This window comes from Lepidochelys olivacea (assembly GCF_965140295.1).
Source record: "Lepidochelys olivacea isolate rLepOli2 genome assembly, chromosome: 10".
Lineage (NCBI taxonomy): Eukaryota > Metazoa > Chordata > Testudines > Cheloniidae > Lepidochelys > Lepidochelys olivacea.
The window spans coordinates 13,713,662-13,732,087 of record NC_140420.1 but is presented as its reverse complement, the minus strand read 5'-3'; the positions used below and the strand labels follow the sequence as shown (position 1 = coordinate 13,732,087).

At 39.0% G+C, this 18,426-nt stretch overlaps 1 protein-coding gene across 9 annotated transcripts in view; it reads left to right on the top strand.

Moving 5' to 3' along the window:
* Window positions 1-13,127, top strand: part of SUN1 (Sad1 and UNC84 domain containing 1) — a 60,600-nt gene extending 47,473 nt beyond the window's left edge. For all 9 annotated transcript variants that reach the window (XM_084640976.1, XM_084640971.1, XM_084640977.1 and 6 more), the window contains 6 exons: window positions 1,533-1,787; window positions 6,831-6,915; window positions 7,609-7,724; window positions 10,502-10,669; window positions 11,388-11,480; window positions 12,275-13,127. In XM_084640976.1, the coding sequence (XP_084497102.1) occupies window positions 1,533-1,787; window positions 6,831-6,915; window positions 7,609-7,724; window positions 10,502-10,669; window positions 11,388-11,480; window positions 12,275-12,388 (831 nt within the window). In that variant the 3' untranslated portion in view covers window positions 12,389-13,127. The remainder of the gene's footprint in view (window positions 1-1,532; window positions 1,788-6,830; window positions 6,916-7,608; window positions 7,725-10,501; window positions 10,670-11,387; window positions 11,481-12,274) is intronic.
* The last annotated feature ends 5,299 nt before the right edge of the window (window positions 13,128-18,426 follow it).

The window sequence follows — 18,426 nt, the reverse complement described above, 5'->3', positions numbered from 1 at the left end:
TTATCTGGCTACTTATGAGATATAAAATTGAAGAACATGTAGTTAATGCACCTGTGAACCCACACTTGTGAAATATTCATCAATCTTCATATGTGTTCTTGTTGAAGTCAAGCCCTGTATTTCAGAAAAAACATTTCAGCCTGGCTGCATGCACGTAGCACTTCCTTTTTGTTGGCCTTTATGGTACCTCCTTTAAGGAATCCTAGCGGCCAGCATAAAAGATTATAAAGTGTATCTGAGCCCTGAAGATGTAAATTGCACATAATTTGCTAGCAATTTGTAAGACCTTTATTTCACTGCCAGATCAAGTGACCAGTTTGGATCTCCTTAGCTTTTTGAGTTGTTAAGCAATCTGGATTTCATATAGATGTGTAGAGTTTTTTCTCTCAAGATGATCAAACAGCTTTAGCAACAAAATACAACCTACAATACATAACTTGTCTCCGGGTTTAATGCACAGTTCCTGAAATGGTTTCTTGCGGTAACTTAGCCTGACTCTCTCTACTTATGATGTTAAAAGGGAAGGTGGGAATTCTTTATTCACAGACTTCCATATTTCGTTTATGTAATTCAGTGTTATGTTTTTTTGTTCTCGATATTTTTACCTCAGACCATTTACTAAACTATTAATCTGTTTCTTCCGATTTAAGGACCTTTTCACATTTGTATCTTACACTGTTAATTCCAGAGGGGGGCGCAGGGGGTAGTGGTGGTGGTTTCAGTCGGAGTATAGGAAGATGGTAATATTTGTGGAGCAGAGAGGGCTGATTAGATGGCAGTATTTTCTCATATCTGTTTGATCCAATTTATGGTTCTGCATGTAGAAAAAGGGTCTAGTATATTCTTTTTGTTTGTCATTTCAGGTAATTTTGATGATTTATTTTGATAGGTCATTCTGTGTGTATCTTAATTTGCCTGCCAACTTCTTTTGTGAAAAGGAATGTCTTTCACATATTCTCTGGCTACATATTTACCCAGCCTCTGAATAGCTTCTTGAGGTCCTCAGTAACTCCATCTACTTATTGGGATTAAAATAAGGTGACAAATGTAGTGATGTTGTGAAGTATTCTTTTGTCAACTTAATCTTAACTGAGACCACCATGTCAGATGTGCTTGCAGTACTGAATAATGGTGAGGCGCACACACATGAAACTGACATTGATATAACGAGAAAAGTTTAACATAACTAATGCCTTGCCAAACTGCCAAAGTTAGGGTGTGTGTTAGACTCTTTTAGGTTCTTCTCTCCCCATCCCACCAGTTGTTCCAAGAGTTCATCTCCTGTGTTACAAGATTCCTCTCCCACCCGCTACGCGAAGGCATGCTATGCCAATGGAGGAGTTTTTACTGAAGTGCTTTACAAACATGGAGATATATGAAAGCTACATTTATTTGCAGCTCTGAAAAACTTAAGGATTTTAAGCGTACCGGTTACACAACTGTTCATTTTATGACTTCAAATGATTTGAGGATTAAATTATTTTGAAAAAGTATCCAAATAGTAACTGTTACTTATTGATGGATTTTACTAGGTAGATGCCCAGGTCAAAGAATCTGTCAAACTTATGTTTTTTGGTGACCGACAAGAAGACTTTTCTGAATCACTACTCCAATGGCTAACATCCAAATTTGTGAGCAAGAGCGATCTGCAGGTTTTGTTACAAGATCTAGAGCTGCAAATCCTCAAGAATATTACTCTCCACATGTCTATTACAAACCAAAAGCCAACCTCTGAAGTAGTAACAAGTACAGTAAATAATGCAGTGATTTCTGGCATCACAGAAGCGGTAAGCATTCTAAAATAAACGTTGAAAAGTTTGGTTCATAAGTTGATAGCTATTGTTACTTAGGGTAAAAATTGTTTTTAAAGGATTTTATTACAGTACATAGTTTGTCATGTCTAAATATAACAAGTTAATGAAATTGGTTTCAGATAGGAAATTTGAGGGAGATAGTTTAGAAGTTTAATGGCAGTTAAGAAAAATCTAAAATGCATTGAAATTGTGCTTCATATAATATCTAAAGAGCTGTCAAAGATTTCCACTGTTTCAGTAGCAGTTTAAATAAAATCTTATAGCTTTCGATTGTGGACAGCACTGTTTGGGTGCACGTGTTGCCCAAAAATAACGTCCTTATATATTTTTTTGTGGTGATACAACTTCGGCCTGGTCTACACTACAAAGTTAGGTCGATGTAAGTCACTTTGCATCAGCCAATTTGCATCTATGCCCAAATTTTTCTCCAGCTGATGTAAATGCTCTGTTAAAATGACCATAAATCCACCTCCATGAATGGCATTGAGCCACAGTTGACTTACTGAGTTGATGCAATGCGAGTGTAGACACTGCGTAACATATGTCAATCCTAACAGTACTCCAATTAGCTTTCTCACAATGCCTGATAGTGACTGCCCTGGATCCACAGTGAACTCCACTGTCCAGGGGTTACAGAGACTGGAATCTACCTTCCCACTTACAAAACCCCATTTTATTTTTGAAATGCCTTTTCCTGATTGCCTTGCTTGGCAAGCACATCTAGCAGTTCTCCCTTATTGTGTGTAACTGCCCTACCAACTGTGTCAGCTCCGTGCATTAGACTTGCTTCTGTCTGGAGTAGACGAGGTATTAGATCTCCTGGGCCTGTGGGAAGAAGAGGTTTTTCAAACACAGCTATGAACCAGCTACAGAAACATGGACATCTGTGAAATAATTGTATGGGGGATGCAGGCGACGGCATATGACAGGGATCAGCAGCAGTGCCACGTGAAAGTGAAAGAACTGTAACAGGCATACCACAAGGCCAGAAAGGCCAACATTTGATCTGGTGCTGAGCCACAGATCTCCTGCTTTTACAATAAGCTGCATGTCAGGGTTGGCAGAGTTCCCACCAGCATCCTGCAGACCACTGTAAATACCTCAGAGGAGCCTGAGACAGAGACCCAGTCTGTGAACAATGAGGAGGAGTTGGGAGACATGGCAGAGCTGGGGGTCCAGCTATGTCATGAGCCAGGACCTGTTCAAGACTCCACGTCAGTCTGGCCAGTCCCATCAGCAAAGCACCGATGAACCTGGTGAAGGGAAAGAAACCTTGGGTAAGTGTGTGCATTTTCCTTTACAGTGTTTAAACGAAAAGGTGGAGACCAGCCCATCCCCAAGTAAACAAGGCATAGGCATCTATTTTCATTGTTTGACTCTTCTGAGAAGAGAGAGCAGTACAACAAACAGAGGTAGAGTTGGTATCTGCATTTCACTCCCCTGTTCGGTTAGGTGGGGGTGGGAGGAGAGAGGGAGCAGTTTATGTACATAGAGGTGTCCCTTGCATCCTCCTGAGAAATTTCTGCCACTTTCATGAATGTACTCTGCAGTTATCCCCCAAAGGTTTCTAGGGATGGCTGACTTTGTTATTCCTCCACTGTAGGACACTTACACACACACCTCCGCAAGGAGTTCTGCTGGCACAATTGCAGTAAACAGGCTAGCAGCTTATGGACCCGGGTGGCTTTGGGATGTTCTCTCTGCCTTTGTTACTCTCAGAAGTGAGATAATATAAAATCACCACCTCCTGTTGAAAATAGTGCCAATATTTAGCACCGTTGTCCTATACGCGTATCCATGGAGAAAGGGATTGAAATTTTGTTTCATGCAACCAAAAATCTTAGTGCCTGCCTCCCCACACTCCTCCTTTGCCCCTGCTGAGCCATACACACCATGGCTGAGACTGGAGAGCAGTGCTGTGCAGAGATACTCCAAAGCTGAAGTGTCAATAAGCATGTCATTAAAAAAATTAGGGGAATAAGGGCAGGGGATTTTGAAACTTGTATCTTTCCCTTTCTGTTGTAAATCCAATGATACATATCTCTGTTTCATCTGTAGCTGCTCCATTGTGGCCCCCTCCACACCACTGGAACCCTGAGGAGAAGAAAGAAGAGGGCTAGTGAGATCCTGCAAGCCAGTGATGCATCAGACTGCAAACAAAAGGCCTGTATGGCCAGCATGGCAGATGGCATGGGGAGGGACAGAGAGGACAGGAGAAAATGGAGAAAGACCCAGAAATCCCAGCAGGAAAAGGAGAGAATTTCTCAGGCAGCAAACACAAATGCTGCATACTCTGGTTGACCTACAAGTCCAGTAATCACCAACTCGCCACCCTTTGCAGTCCCTGGAGAACTTCATGGTGGCAGCTTCCCATGCACCCCAACATTCCACCTGGCATCCTGGGCCCCATCTCTACTGCTACCACTCCATGCTGGTGGATAGTAAGGAAAACTACAGCTTCACATACACTGTCCTATGAGAGCCACAGTTGCTTTGTGTAGCCAGAATAGACTGCACTTGTGCACTGAAATGGACAGAAATGTTTGCTGCCTTTCTGATTTTAAAATTCTGTTCCATTAATATATGTAAGAAGCTTGTATTGTATTGTCCTTTATTATATGCTCATTGGTTATTTTGCACTGTTTTTGTCACTCAAATTTCTATTAAAAAATATATAATTTTTTAAAAAATAAATTTAGTTCACCTCTCCTACTGCAGAATGCATAGTGGTACTCGAGCACCCAGGACTTTTAAGTTTATGGCACCACAGAACTCATAGGTTCAACAAAACACCAGATTCAACAAAACGCTAGTCAAGTGTGTAAATGTACAGCAAGCTGCATGTAATTCATAGGTTCACTAAAAGACAGTGTCATATGTATAAATGTACCACTAACACTACACAGTTCCTAACTGGCCCTACGGGTTTGGGGGCTCAGCACAGACCAACATGGTGCATTAATGTGGCTGACTGTCATAGTGCTCTTTCAAAGTCTTCTACAACCGCATAGTTCCACATTAAGCCTTTATGTCTTGCTGTTCAAACTCAGCAGACAGCCACTCCACCTCCACCCTGGCAGCTTTTCCCCTTTGCCTCAGAGATATTATACGAGGCACAGCAAGCTGCTATAACCTTTGGGATACTTTTTTTTTTTTTTCCCCCCCTGAAATTCAGTATTGGAAGTACACACCAGTGTCCCTTCAGTCTACCAAAAGCACTTTCAACTGTCCTCCTTTAAATACTGAGCTGGTGGTTAAATCTTTCCTGTGTGCTGTCAAGGTGGCTTTTAGTGAACCATGGGAACAAGGGGTAGGCAGGGTCTTCCAGTATCGTTATAGGGATTTCAGTATCGCCAATGATGATTTGCTGGTTGGGAAAGAATATCTGTTTTCAGCTTTCTGAACAGTCCTATGTTCTTAAAGATGTGAGTGTCATACACCTTCCCTGACCAGCGCCCATTTATATCAGTGGAGCATCCCTGGTGGTCCATCAACACATGCATAGCCATAGAAAAGTAAGCCTTTTCTGTGGATGTACTCTGTGGCAAGGTGGGCTGGTCCCAAAATAGGGATATGCATGCCAAGTATCGCCTCACCGCAGTTTGGGAACCCCACTGCTGCAAATCCATCCACTGTGTCCTGTACGGTACTGAGAGTCAGTCCTGCATAGCAGGACACTATTAACGGCCCCCAATGTGGATTTTCTAACTCCAAAATGATTTCCCACTGACCAGTACTAATCCAGCATTGCAAGCTTCCAAGTGTGATTGCCATTCGCTTCTTAACTGTCATCGCAGCTCTTGTTCTGGTGTTCCTGCGCTGGAGGGCTGGGGCAGACATTTGAAAGTTCTGCAGCTACTGCATCTCATCCTATACCTGCATTGCGATGCATCTCACCAGTCAGTGCTCATTTCTCAGGCCCAGAAGGGCCGCTCCACTTTCTGCAGCTGCTCGGTGAACACCACCAGCAGCCTTGAATTGTTTTTCACTCTGTCCCTTAACAGTCTGTCCTTGAAGAAATCGTTATGTCCCCAAGTATTGCAGTTCTTTCTCTGGGTCTGCAGATAGCAGGAGATCTTGCATCCTGTATTTGCAACATTCATAAGGACAGTGCAGAGCTGCGTGGGCTCCATGCTTTTGTCAGAGATGGCCGATGCAGAAAAGGGTTGTGGGGGTTTGTCGGATTCTTAAAAAAAGCATGAAGATTACGGGATATGGATGGCATTATGGGATGGAGAAAGTTGTATGCAGGAACTTGACCTTTCACTCCCAGAGGTCCCTGCATGATTCATTTCTATTTCACAACACATTGCGATAATTTCCCAAAAAGATTTAGCTATGTGGCAGTGGGTGGGGCACACTGGGATGCCTTCCTGTGGTGCACTGCACTCTACTTTGACACAAGCACTCCTGAGTACATGCAGTGCAGACACAAGCAGCCAAGTATACACAAGCAGTGTACTAACATGGGGCAGCTGTATGCTGATATAATTTGCATCAACCAGAATTTGTAGTGTAGACATGGCCTTATGCTTCAGTCAGCAGTCTCCTCTGGTGGATTGTTAATTAGGTAGTTACAATAGACTTTTTAGTCTTGTGACTTAGAAAACTATTATTCCTATCCTAAAACAAGTAGCCACATTGGCTGCAATAAAGAAATATAAAGTAAATTCCGTTACCCTTTATGATCTGTAATGCCTGTCAAACCATGCTGTCTTGGGAGCTGAGGAATACCTAAAGTATAAAGAAAAATAAAATATAACCTAATGGAGAGAAGACTGAGACTTACAGAAATGCCATTCAGAGTGATCTAGTGTGATGATCATAGTCTGACTGGCACTCATCAAAAATTGGCTAATGTATCTTAAAGATATTGGTTCCAAAGATTCTGTGATATAGTACAATTTTATTACGTGTTTATACTGTCTTAGTTAATAAAGACTGTTGAATGCATGTATGTCTAATACCAAACATGTTTTCTTTTTCCATACTCTCTCTCTCCCCTTATATCTGTAGCAAGCACGCATTATTGTAAATAATGCATTGAAACTCTATTCTCAAGACAAGACTGGTATGGTGGACTTTGCTTTAGAATCTGGAGGTAAATATAGCAGAAAAGCTATAAATAGATCAGTCTGCTATTTGCAGCAATGTAATCTGAGTTGTCAGTTTTTGCAGTAAATCAAGAATTGTGTGCAATGCTTGACAAACAATAGGAATACTATATATTTTGTATTATTTTGTTGAGTTGGATGTTAATAGTATACGCCATAAAAAGTGCATACAAACTTAACTCTGAACTCCTGGTTGCACTGTGGAAACACACTGATATACTTGAAGTAAGAAGTATGGCACAAGTTTGAAGACGCTTTAAAAGAAAATACTGAGGGATAATTAAGCGAGAATAGCTATTTTGTACGGTATACATATTATGAACATGAACTAACTGAAAAAGCGCATACCTGTTCAGTTTTTTAAACCTCTTTTTTTCAGAAATACAGTTTCATTTCAAGCTGAAAATAGTACTTATTTTCTGAGAAATATGCTACTGTTTGAAAAGTGGGGTACAGCTTCCTTAATGTAAAACTCTATTTAATCTGGGGACAGGATGCTTGCATTAAAATAAGTGTTTACAAGAAAGTTACTAGAATTTGACAGGATTTGGATATTTGTTTGAAAAGAATCACTGGCATATTCAATTTGGAACAATATTTTACTGAAAGCAAGACTAGTTACCTGATGAAAAATGGAAACACTTCATTATTTGTGTTTTAACCTGACTCTTCTTTTTGAGGTGGCAGCATTCTGAGTACTCGCTGTTCTGAGACCTACGAGACCAAAACAGCTCTAATTAGTCTCTTTGGAATTCCTTTGTGGTATTTCTCTCAGTCTCCCAGAGTGGTAATCCAGGTAATGAAAAGCAGAATATACCTAAAATCCTGTTGTTTATTTGTATTTCTGTAGCACCATGTCATGGACCAGGACCCCATTGTGCTATGAAAGTTGTGAAACTTTCCTGACCTCAGGAGGTCAAGAAACTTTGGATACCAGAATTTTTCTTGAAATGGAAGATGCATCCAGAACTTCATTTCTGCTGAGAATAGAACCCTGTGCGGAGAGCCTACACAAGGCCTAGTCACCATTTAAATCACACTTAAGCCCTATGTGGAGGATTTAAATGAGACTAAGGAGGTGCATAGTCCTTGTCCAGAGGGCCAGCCCAAGGAGAATTTTCTTTAAAAATGAGAGAAATAAGCACAGGCCAAGGCCTGTCATTATTGGTTTTGAACACCTCTGTTTTTTGGTTGTCTAGCTTGAAACATTTGAAAGAGGGCCTGGTTTTCAGAAACTTCTGGGCACACATCCTATGAAATTTACGCCGCTTTAGGGAGAATCAATTTCGGCACGGAGATCACTAATCGCTTTTGACAATACTGGCTATAAGTTTTATGTAGAACCCCAACTGCTAGGGAGGAGCACAAAAGAATAGTGGGGACAAAGTCAAAAAGGGTAAGGCACAAAATTAGTTACACCTAATAAGGGACATAAGGCAATAAGAAGAGATCAGTCAGCCTAACTTCAAAACTAGAAAGATACTGGAACGAATTAATAAACAATCCATTTGTAAGCACCTAGAGGATAATAGGATTATAAGGAATAGTTAGCATGGATTTGTCAAGAACAAATCATGCCAAACCAACCTAATTTCTTTCTTCTACAGGTTTTCTGGCCTAGTGGATAGGGGGGAAGCAGTGATGTATTTTGATTTTTAGTAAGGCTTTTGATGCTGTCCCACAGGACATTCTCATAAGCAAACTGGGGAAACATGTTATAGATTAATTTACTATAAGCAACGTGCACAACTGGTTGTAAGACCATAATCAGAGTTATCATCAATGGTTCACTGTCAAATTGGGAGGGTGTATCTTGAAGAGTTCTGCAGGGGTCAGTCCTGGGTCCAGTACTATTCAGTGTTTTCATCTTAATGACCTGGATAATGGGATGGAGAATATGCTTGTAAACTTTGCAGATGACACCAAGCTCGGGGGGGGAGGGGGCAGAGTTGCTTGCGTTTTGGAGGCTAGAAATAGAATTCAAAAGAACCTTGACAAATTGGAGAATTGATCTGAATTCATTAAGATGAAATCCGTAAAGATAAGTGCAAAGACCTTCACTTAGGAAGGAAAAATTACATGCACAGCTACAAAATGGGGAATAATTGGCTAGGTGGTATTGCTGAAAAGGATCTGGGGGTTATAGTGGAACACAAATTGAATATAAACCTACAACGTGATGCAGTTGCCAAAAAAAAAAAAAAAAAAAAGCTAATATCATTCTGGGGTGTATTAAAAGGAGTCAGAGTAGCAGCCGTGTTAGTCTGTATCTGATCACGAAAACTTATGCTTTAATAAATTTAAGTCTCTACAGTGCTACAAGTACTCCTTTTCTGTTAACATGAGTGTTATATTTAAGACACAGGAGATAATTGTCCTGCTCTACTTAGCACTGGTGAGGCCTCAACTGGAGTATTGTGTCCTATTCTGGATGCCACACTTTAGGAAAAATGTGGACAAATTGAAGAGAGTCCAGAAAAAAGCAACAAAAATTATCAAAGGTTTAGAAAACCTGGCCTGTGAGGAAAGGTTAAAAAACCTGGACATGTTTAGTTTTGAGAAAAGAAGACTGACAGGGGACCCAGTGAGTCTTCAAATCTGTTAAGAGCTGAAATAAAGAGGAGTATGGTCAATTGTTCTCCATGTCCAGTGATGGTAGGACAAGATATAATTGACTTAATTTGCAGTGTGAAAAATTTAGGTTCGATATTAGGAACTAGAAGGGTAGATAAGCTCCAGAAGAGGCTTCCCTGGAAGATTGTGGAATCCCTGTAATTTAATTTTTTAAGAACAGGTTGGATAACCCTCTGTCAGGGATGCTCTAGATTTAATTGTTCCTGCCTCAGTACAGCGGACTGGACTTGATGACTTCTTGAGGTCCCTTCCAGCCCTGCATTTTTATGATTCTATCAACAACAAAAATTGCTCTTAGCTTGCTAACTCTTGCTTACTTATAGGCATATTGTATGACAATAATGCTATCTGGGGGTATAATTTAACTGTCAAAGTTGGTTTATTCACCTATTCAATGCTGTCCTTTATGTCTAACATCTAACTTTTTTCAGACTACTTTGAATATATAATATTAAGGGTTTTTTCCCCCCAACAAAGGTGAGGAATAACTTGTAACTTGTATTGTCAGCCTCTTGCACCGGAACACCAAGTACTAGCCATTGCAAAACATATTTGAGAATAAAACATTCTTTCATTACTGAAAATACTTATCTGGTAGTTGTGTTTTCTGTCTTTCTGTACTGTGAATAATTTAAATCATACCTGTAATGCATGTTCTCTCAAATTTTTGAATCAAGAAAATGTCCATTCAGCTATTGTAGAAAAATGAGAATTTCTGACCCTAATGCTGATATTGCAGAGGAGAAATATCCTGCTTCTTGCAAACAATGTTTTTTGATCTGGTAATTTGACCCAAACTCTCTTAAATAGACAGAATTGTTTTTCATGTAACAAAGTATAATCAGTGGCATAACCTAATCAAACTAAACTTTAATAACTCAATTCATTAGAATGTTTTACCAATATGTTAAATATTTTTCTCCCCTGCCCCCTCTTTAGCCTGACATATATCCAGGAAACTGCTGGGCATTCAAAGGATCACAGGGATACCTCGTAGTTAGACTTTCTATGATGATCTACCCAACAGCCTTTACGTTAGAACATATACCAAAAACTCTTTCACCAACAGGAAATATCACGAGTGCTCCTAAGGATTTCTCAGTATATGTAAGTCTTTCTCTGGTAAAGTTAAGGTATTAAATGTTTTTGTTCTGTTTGGATAATTTGAGTAGAACTACTATTCACAATTTAAAATATTTATTAGTGTAAAACAGCCCTCTATTTTAATATTTACATTTATTGCTCTTAAATGTACCTCCTTTTGTAGAGTTTTGAGATCTATGAATGAGAAATAATGTATAAAAGCTATGTATTTTTAAAAATTCTAATGCTTCCGTTATTTTACCCATCTAGTTTACAGAGAAGTGCATTAAAGCAAAGTAATCAAACTTATTACACTTGTGTGATGATTTTCTAAAGTGATCTTCAAGTCCAAGCACTTTACGCTTTCATAAAAGGAATGGATCATAATCCTTTCAGGCACTGTCACATAACAGTAGTCTACAGCTGTATGGCACAGTCATGGTCCATTTTGACTTCTGGAAACTCTTTTTATTTCCAATTGACATGAAATATGTAAAATAGTGAGCATTGATACCCATCCCAGTCTTCTTCAATCCCACCCTTTCCTGGTCCCACCTTTTCTTTCATTCTTGTTATTCCTGGACAACCCTTATTTTCTCCACAATGATAACTAGTGGTTGTACTGCCCTCCCCTGTTAAGAATGTGACACCCTATAACTGCAGCCAAACTTAGTTTTGTCATTCTGATTATCTGAAATTTGAAGGAAAAAAAAAATAATCAAGGCTGAACTCTTGATGGTAGGGTCTAGAAGATGAATATCAGGAAGAAGGTACCCTTCTTGGACAGTACATCTATGATCAAGGAGGAGAGTCACTACAGATGTTTCAAGTGACGGTAAGCCCACATTAACAGAAAATACACAGCGGTTGCCAAAGCCACTTGACTTTGCCTCTTGCAGTAGTAGCAGTAATTTAATTTTAACGCTGCTTTGATACATTTGCTGATGCCTTTCACTACCCGTGTGCTCGTATGCAAAATGCTAGCGTTCTGAAATGTGATTCTGATTGAACTCTTGCACTGATAACTGCAATAACTTAATGGCATTATTCCTGACTTGCGCCATTGAAATTGAAGGGTCATTTTGGCATTTTTATTTTTGCCTTCCATAAAACATGCATAATGACGAATATTTTTCAGTATCAGAAGTTTGCAATATCCATATTAAATAAGTTGGACTACAGTTAAACTGGTCCCACCACACAGTGGATTAGATCAGTAATTTTCACTCAGTAAAACTATACAGTAGCACTGTTCATCTGAAATTCTCTGTGACTGGAAAGTTACTGTGGCTTATTTTAAAGGTTATTCTGCTATAAAAATCTTATTCCTGCTTTCAAGCCTTTAAATAAAAGCATTAAGAATTATTCTACTTCATCTAGATCTCCAGCAGAGCATGGGAAGTCAAGCAAAGACCATGAAAATTTGACAGCTTGTGTAGATTGCAAGAGACTTTCCTTAAATTGTGATTACCTTTTGGGTATATAATTTAACTACTTAAGTAATTAATGATGTATGCAGTGTAGTGATTTGGCTGCTACTCTTAAACAACTTTCGGTGATCAACATCAGTTGTCTACAGAGAAAAGTAAAGTGGTGAGTGATGTCTGATTTTTTTTCATGTTTTTTCAGGAGAAAAATGAAAATGCATTCCAGATAGTGGAGCTAAGAATTTTGTCTAATTGGGGCCATACAGAGTACACCTGTCTGTATCGGTTCAGAGTGCATGGAAAACCTACTGAATAAACTAGTACACTACAGCTTTTTTGTTGTATATTTTCTGTTTGTATATATTGGAAAACCTAGAACACTGGAATCTTTAAAGGATGAGGATCTGTGACATGTACTGCAGGATCAATACTCCTTTTCAGTAAAATGCAGACGACTGCCAGCAGAATTGTATACAAACTCGTACCTGCTCTGATGCTCAGCTTGTAATTGCCGGTCAGCTTTATATTTTAATGTGTCCATTCTGAGAAAAATATTGCATGCAAACTACTCTGGTTCAAAAGCCAAGTTGGCAAATACGTGATTTTTATTTTATTACATTTGAATGTACAGTTTTTAAATAAGATATGCTTTCTGCAGCTAGAAATCTGTTTTAAATACAGGCCCCATCTGCACACTTCTATTACCCTGGCTCCCTATGTCAAAACCTATAAACACTTTTAAACACTGTGGCTAATGTATCCTTTAGTTGACCATGACTTTTGAACTTGTTGCTAGGCCCAAAAGGACTTCCTGAGTAGATGCAGAATGAGATACATGTTACTGTCAAGGAAAGTGAATGGAACCAAAAATAGTTTAAACATCAGAGGCACAAAAATCTTTCCTCTAACATGGAACCATGCATTAATGTAAAAGCCAGGGTTGATTTTAAATCACTACAGTTACTTTAAGTTTTCTTCCTATCGAGTTTCCTTTTGACTTAGCTTGTTAGAATAATCACTCAGTGTACTAATCTTTAGTAGGCTTATCTCCTATACCAAGGTGAGAGTCTGGCTAGTGGTCTGCTGATAAGACCAATTCAGAGCTCAAATTGTAGAGGCAAAATCTTGGTGTGCAGAAATCTCTCTTCAGCACAGGATTAGTTGGGCTGGCTCACTTTATAAGTGCTGTACTGTGGAAGCACTAAGTGAAAATAGGTTCCACGTCATAGACTTAACTTTTAATTTAAAACAATTCTGCAGTGAAGTAACTTGCAAAAGAGGTCCACACTCAATGCCACTATATTTAGACAATGTTTCCATTTTTATACCATTAAAGTGGAGGATTCATTATCCATTGAAGAATGTTAGAGCAATGACTCAACAGCATTATCTTACTTGATTTAATTGGAACTTGCATTGTATTAACAGACTGCATTTTTTTAACAGACTTGATGCACAGCTCTCCTTACTTAGAGGCTCATTTTGTAATTTTATTTCTGAATGTTACTGGAAACCCTTTATAAACAAGGTTCCTGAAAGACATTTATGTGGAGAAATTATCTTACTGTTGTAATGCATTTTATTGGGTCAACTTAATTACAAATGTGCTATGTTACATTTTTCAGAAAGATGAATGATGGTGCTGACTGGTTTTCTGAATTAGATTTCTGTATGTTGCACAATAGTCCTCAAAATGTTTTTTAAAAATCTCCATAGAAAGAGCGTTTTAGTTCAGCTAGAAACAGAACCAATGGCCTATGCAGAAGAGCTAGATAAAACATGTACAGGTGTTTCATATAAGTTAAATATATAAATCAGAATTATCCTGTATAAATTGGAATTAGGATCTGGGGTGGGAATATTTTGAATAACACTAACTTATTTTTAAAGAAGCAAGATAGGACTTTGTGCAATGTATTTTTGTAAATGCTTTTCAAAATATTTGTCTTGGTATTCTTTGCTGCCTCCAAATGGACAAGATGCTATTGAGATGTTTAAATAAAGAGTTTTAATTTTTGAAAGTGCATGTAATATTTAAAACAAGTAATAAAGTTTCTTTTCTGTATTTATGCTGAATCTGTTTGAATATTCTGGCTAAAATAACTAATGTAGGGTAACCGCTTTTAGAATAAATCCATTTTTCTACATTTTTAATAAACAAATACATTTCAGTGTAAAACTGAGGTGAAGTTCAATCCAACTTTATTATGAGGATATATCCCATAGCTGTGGTGAGAAAAGAGGATGGTAAATGGACACAGGGCAGAGCAGTACTATGTATAAATAAAAACATTTTATATGTAGGAAATTCCTTCAGGAACTGCAGGAGGGGTAATGCTAGAGAGTAGTCTTCTACTTTTCACCCTCTCCCTGCTCTCCAGAAAGCTCTGCCTTTTACTTTCATTGTCTTCTGTCAAAAGGGATTTATGCATGCAGAAGGGAGGCAGACTTGGTTGATACATAAACTCCTGTCCCTTACGGCTATTCTACGCTATACAGGTTGACATAAGGTGCCTTATATTGACCTAATTATGTCAATTCTACACTACAGCCTTCCTGCTGATAATATAAGGGCCTTACTACACGGACTTAACTCCCCCTCCATGAGCTGTAAGGTGCACTCTGGATGTACCAAATATTGTTTCAAAACTAGTTATAGTACCCAGAACTGTTCCTGAGAGGAAAAGCTTCAGAGTAACTACCAAGCATGAGACACTGCATTGTGGGAATTGAGGACTAGCTCAGCAACTGCAACCCTAGTGGCTTTCTGCCCATTCTTAGAAGAAGTTGAACTTAGAAGAACTTAGAAGTTCTAGGCTTACCTGGTTCAGATGGGCCTAGCTACTAAAGACATTGTCTGAGGTATTGCAAACGATGCTTGTAAAACACCTCCAGTGGCTATTGTGTGTAGATGCAAGGCATTGCATGGGCACTATCAAATTACAGTATTAAAACAACAATGCAATGTAGATAGGGCCTTTTGTGTATTCACAATTCCAGCCTTAGTGTGCAGAATCCTTTGCACTTTAACACACTCTAGGTGTTGTACAACCAAATAATTCCTCAATCATTCATAAGAGCAGAACACAAAATATGCCACGGCCAACCTCCTAGAACTACTTACGGGCACTTAAATATGTGGAAAGACACCATGCTTGTCATGCGTGGTCAATTACAAAGTTCGGTGGGCTTTGTTCATACATGTAAGTGAAGACTCCTGCTGTAATGAACCTTGAGAATAAACATTGTCTGACATTTAGTGCAAATTGTACTGACAAGGGGGGCTCTAAATATTCTGCAACTAGAGGTGGAACATCCAGATTCACTTTCTGTTGGGGACTGATGGGTATTCAAGTAAACCCTAGTCTGTAACCGCACACTACTGCAAATAAAAACAAGCTCCTGTAAAATCCCTGCAAGCTGCGTGGACACTTTTTAAAGACACCATAATCAAGGCTCAACTTAACTGTATACCGCAAATTAAAAAACAGTAAGAGAACCAAAAAAGTGCCACCGTGGCTAAACACCAAAGTAAAAGAAGCAGGGAGAGGCAACAAGGCATCCTTTAAAAAGTGGAAGTTGAATCCTAATGAGAAAAATAGAAAAGAGCAAACTCTGGCAAATGAAGTGTAAAGATATAATTAGGAAGGCCAAAAAATAATTTGAAGAACAGCTAGCCAAAGACTCAAAAAAGTAACAGCAAAAAAATTAAATACATCAGAAGCAGGCAGCCTGCTAAACAGCGAGTGTACAATTGAGCTGCTAAAGGAGCACTCAAGGACGATAAGGCCATTGTGGAGACACTAAATGAGTTCTTTGCAGCAGTCTTCATGGTTGAGGATGTGAGGGAGATTCCCATATCTGAGCCATTCTTTTTAGGTCACAAATCTGAGGAACTGTCCCAGATTGAGGTGTTGACAAAGGTGTTGGAACAAATTGATAAACTAAACAGTAATAAGTCACCAGGACCAGCTGGTATTCACCCAAGACTTCTGAAGGAACTCAAATGTGAAATTGCAGGACTACTGTCGTCTGTAACCTATCATTTAAATCAGCTTCTGTACCAAATGACGAGGACAGCTAATGTGACGCCAATTTTTAAAAAGGGCTCCAGAGGTGACTCCAGCAACTATAGGCCAGTAAGCCTGACTTTCAGTTCTAGGCAAACTGGTTGAAACTATAGTAAAGAACAAAACTGTCAGACACAGAGATTAATCTAATTTGTTGGGAATAGTCAACATGATTTTTGTAAAGGGAAATCCTGCCTCACCAGTATACTAGAATTCTTTGAGGGGGTCAACAAGCATGTGGACAAAGGGGATCCAGTGATTATAGTGTATTTAGATTTTCAGAAAGCCTTTGACAAGGTCCCTTACCAAAGGCCTTTAAGCAAAGTAAGAAGTTGTAGGATAAGAGGGAAGGTTCTTTCATGGATTGGTAACTGGTTAAAAGATGGGAAACAAAGGGTAGGAATAAATGGTCAGTTTTCAGAATGGAGAGAGGTAAATAGTGGTGTCATCCTGGGGTCTGGACTGGGCCCAGTCCTATTCAACATCTTCATAAATGGGAAAGGGGGTAAACAGTGAGGTGGTAAAATTTGCAGATGATACAAAACTATTGAAGATAGTTAAGTCCCAGGCAGACTGCGAAGAGCTAAAAAAGGATCTCCTAAAACTGGGTGACTGGGCAACAAAATGGCAGATTAAATTTCATGTTGATAAATGCAAAGTTATGCACACTGGAACATAATCCCAACTATACATATAAAATGAGTGGTCACAGCTAATTTAGACCCCATCAAGAAAAAGATCTGGGAGTCATTGTGGATAGTTCTCTGAAAACATCCACATAATATGCAGCAGCAGCCAAAAAAGCAAACAGAATGTTGAAAATCATTAAGAAAGGGATAGATAATGACAGAAAACATCATATTGCCTCTATATAAATTCATAGTACACCCACATCTTGAATACTGCGTGCAGATGTGGTTGCCTCCATCTCAGAAAAGATATATTGGAATTGAAAAAGGGCAACAAAAATTATTAGGGGTATGGAACGGCTGCTATATGAGAAAAGATTAATAAGACTGGGACTTTTTAGCTTGGAAAAGCGACAACTAAGTGGGGATCTAATAGAGATCTATAAAATCATGACTGGTGTGGAGAAAGTAAATAAGGAAGTGTTATTTACTCCTCATAACACAAGAACATGGGGCTACTAAATGAAATTAATAGGCAGCAGGTTTAAAACAAACAAAAGATAGTATTTTTTCACACCATGCGCAGTCAGCCTGTAGAACTCCTTGCCAGAGGATGTGAAGGCCAAGACTATAACAGGGTTCAAAAAAGAACTAGAGACATTCATGGAGGATAGGTCCATCAATGGCTATTAGCCAGGATGGGCAGGGATGGTGTCCCTAGCATCCGTTTGCTAGACAGAGATGGATCACTTGATGATTACCTGTTCTGTTCATTCCCTCTGGGGCACTTGGCATTGGCCACTGTCAGAAGACTGGATACTGGGCTAGATGGACCTTTGGTCTGACCCAGTATGGCCATTCTTATGTATCCCTTTGCCCCAAAATTCAATCAGACATTAAAGTACTATGCTGTTCCAAAATGACACAACGAAACTTAAACAGTAATGTTGAGTAAGGAAGCTGCAGATTAAGTCAGATAAAAATATATATTTAAACTTGTCCTTTCTGTGACTTAATATAATTTAGCAAAATGAAGAAAATGGTATTTGGTTGCAACTCCATTGGACTGCATTTGAACAAAAGTCCTCAAGGTTTTATTTTCTTTTTTTTTTTTTCCTTGCACAAAATTTGTGTGTGTAAAACAGTTGCCCTCTAGTGGAATAAAACTTGTTGAACCCTTTGAGAGAAACCACACAATTCCATGTTAAGCTACTCAGATCAGTAGTTGTAAAGATTAAAATACAGGTCATGTGCATCAAGCCATGTGCAATATGGCATCAAGAAGCCTTATATTTGCAATGTCGTCCACCCCATGTTTTCCCTGTCTGGGACATTTTTTAAGACTCAGTGGAGAGATACATAATTGAGCATTATTGATCGTGTGGTAGCCTGTACTTGAGTATTCACACAACATTGTCAAAACAACTGGGCTCAGTATAAAACCTGGGATGTGGGGACAGATTTTTCTGTGAGTTTTCCAAAGCTGTCCTCAGAAATCTAGAAGGGATGTTCCTAGCCCACTGCATTACTCTGTTAGTTTTTCCTCTATTGATGCGTGTTCGTTAGACTCCAGAATCCGTTCTTGACACTGGAAATCCTATGTAAGTGCCCAGTGTTACTTGTTTTTTTCCAGCAATATTTAAAGTTAACTTGCA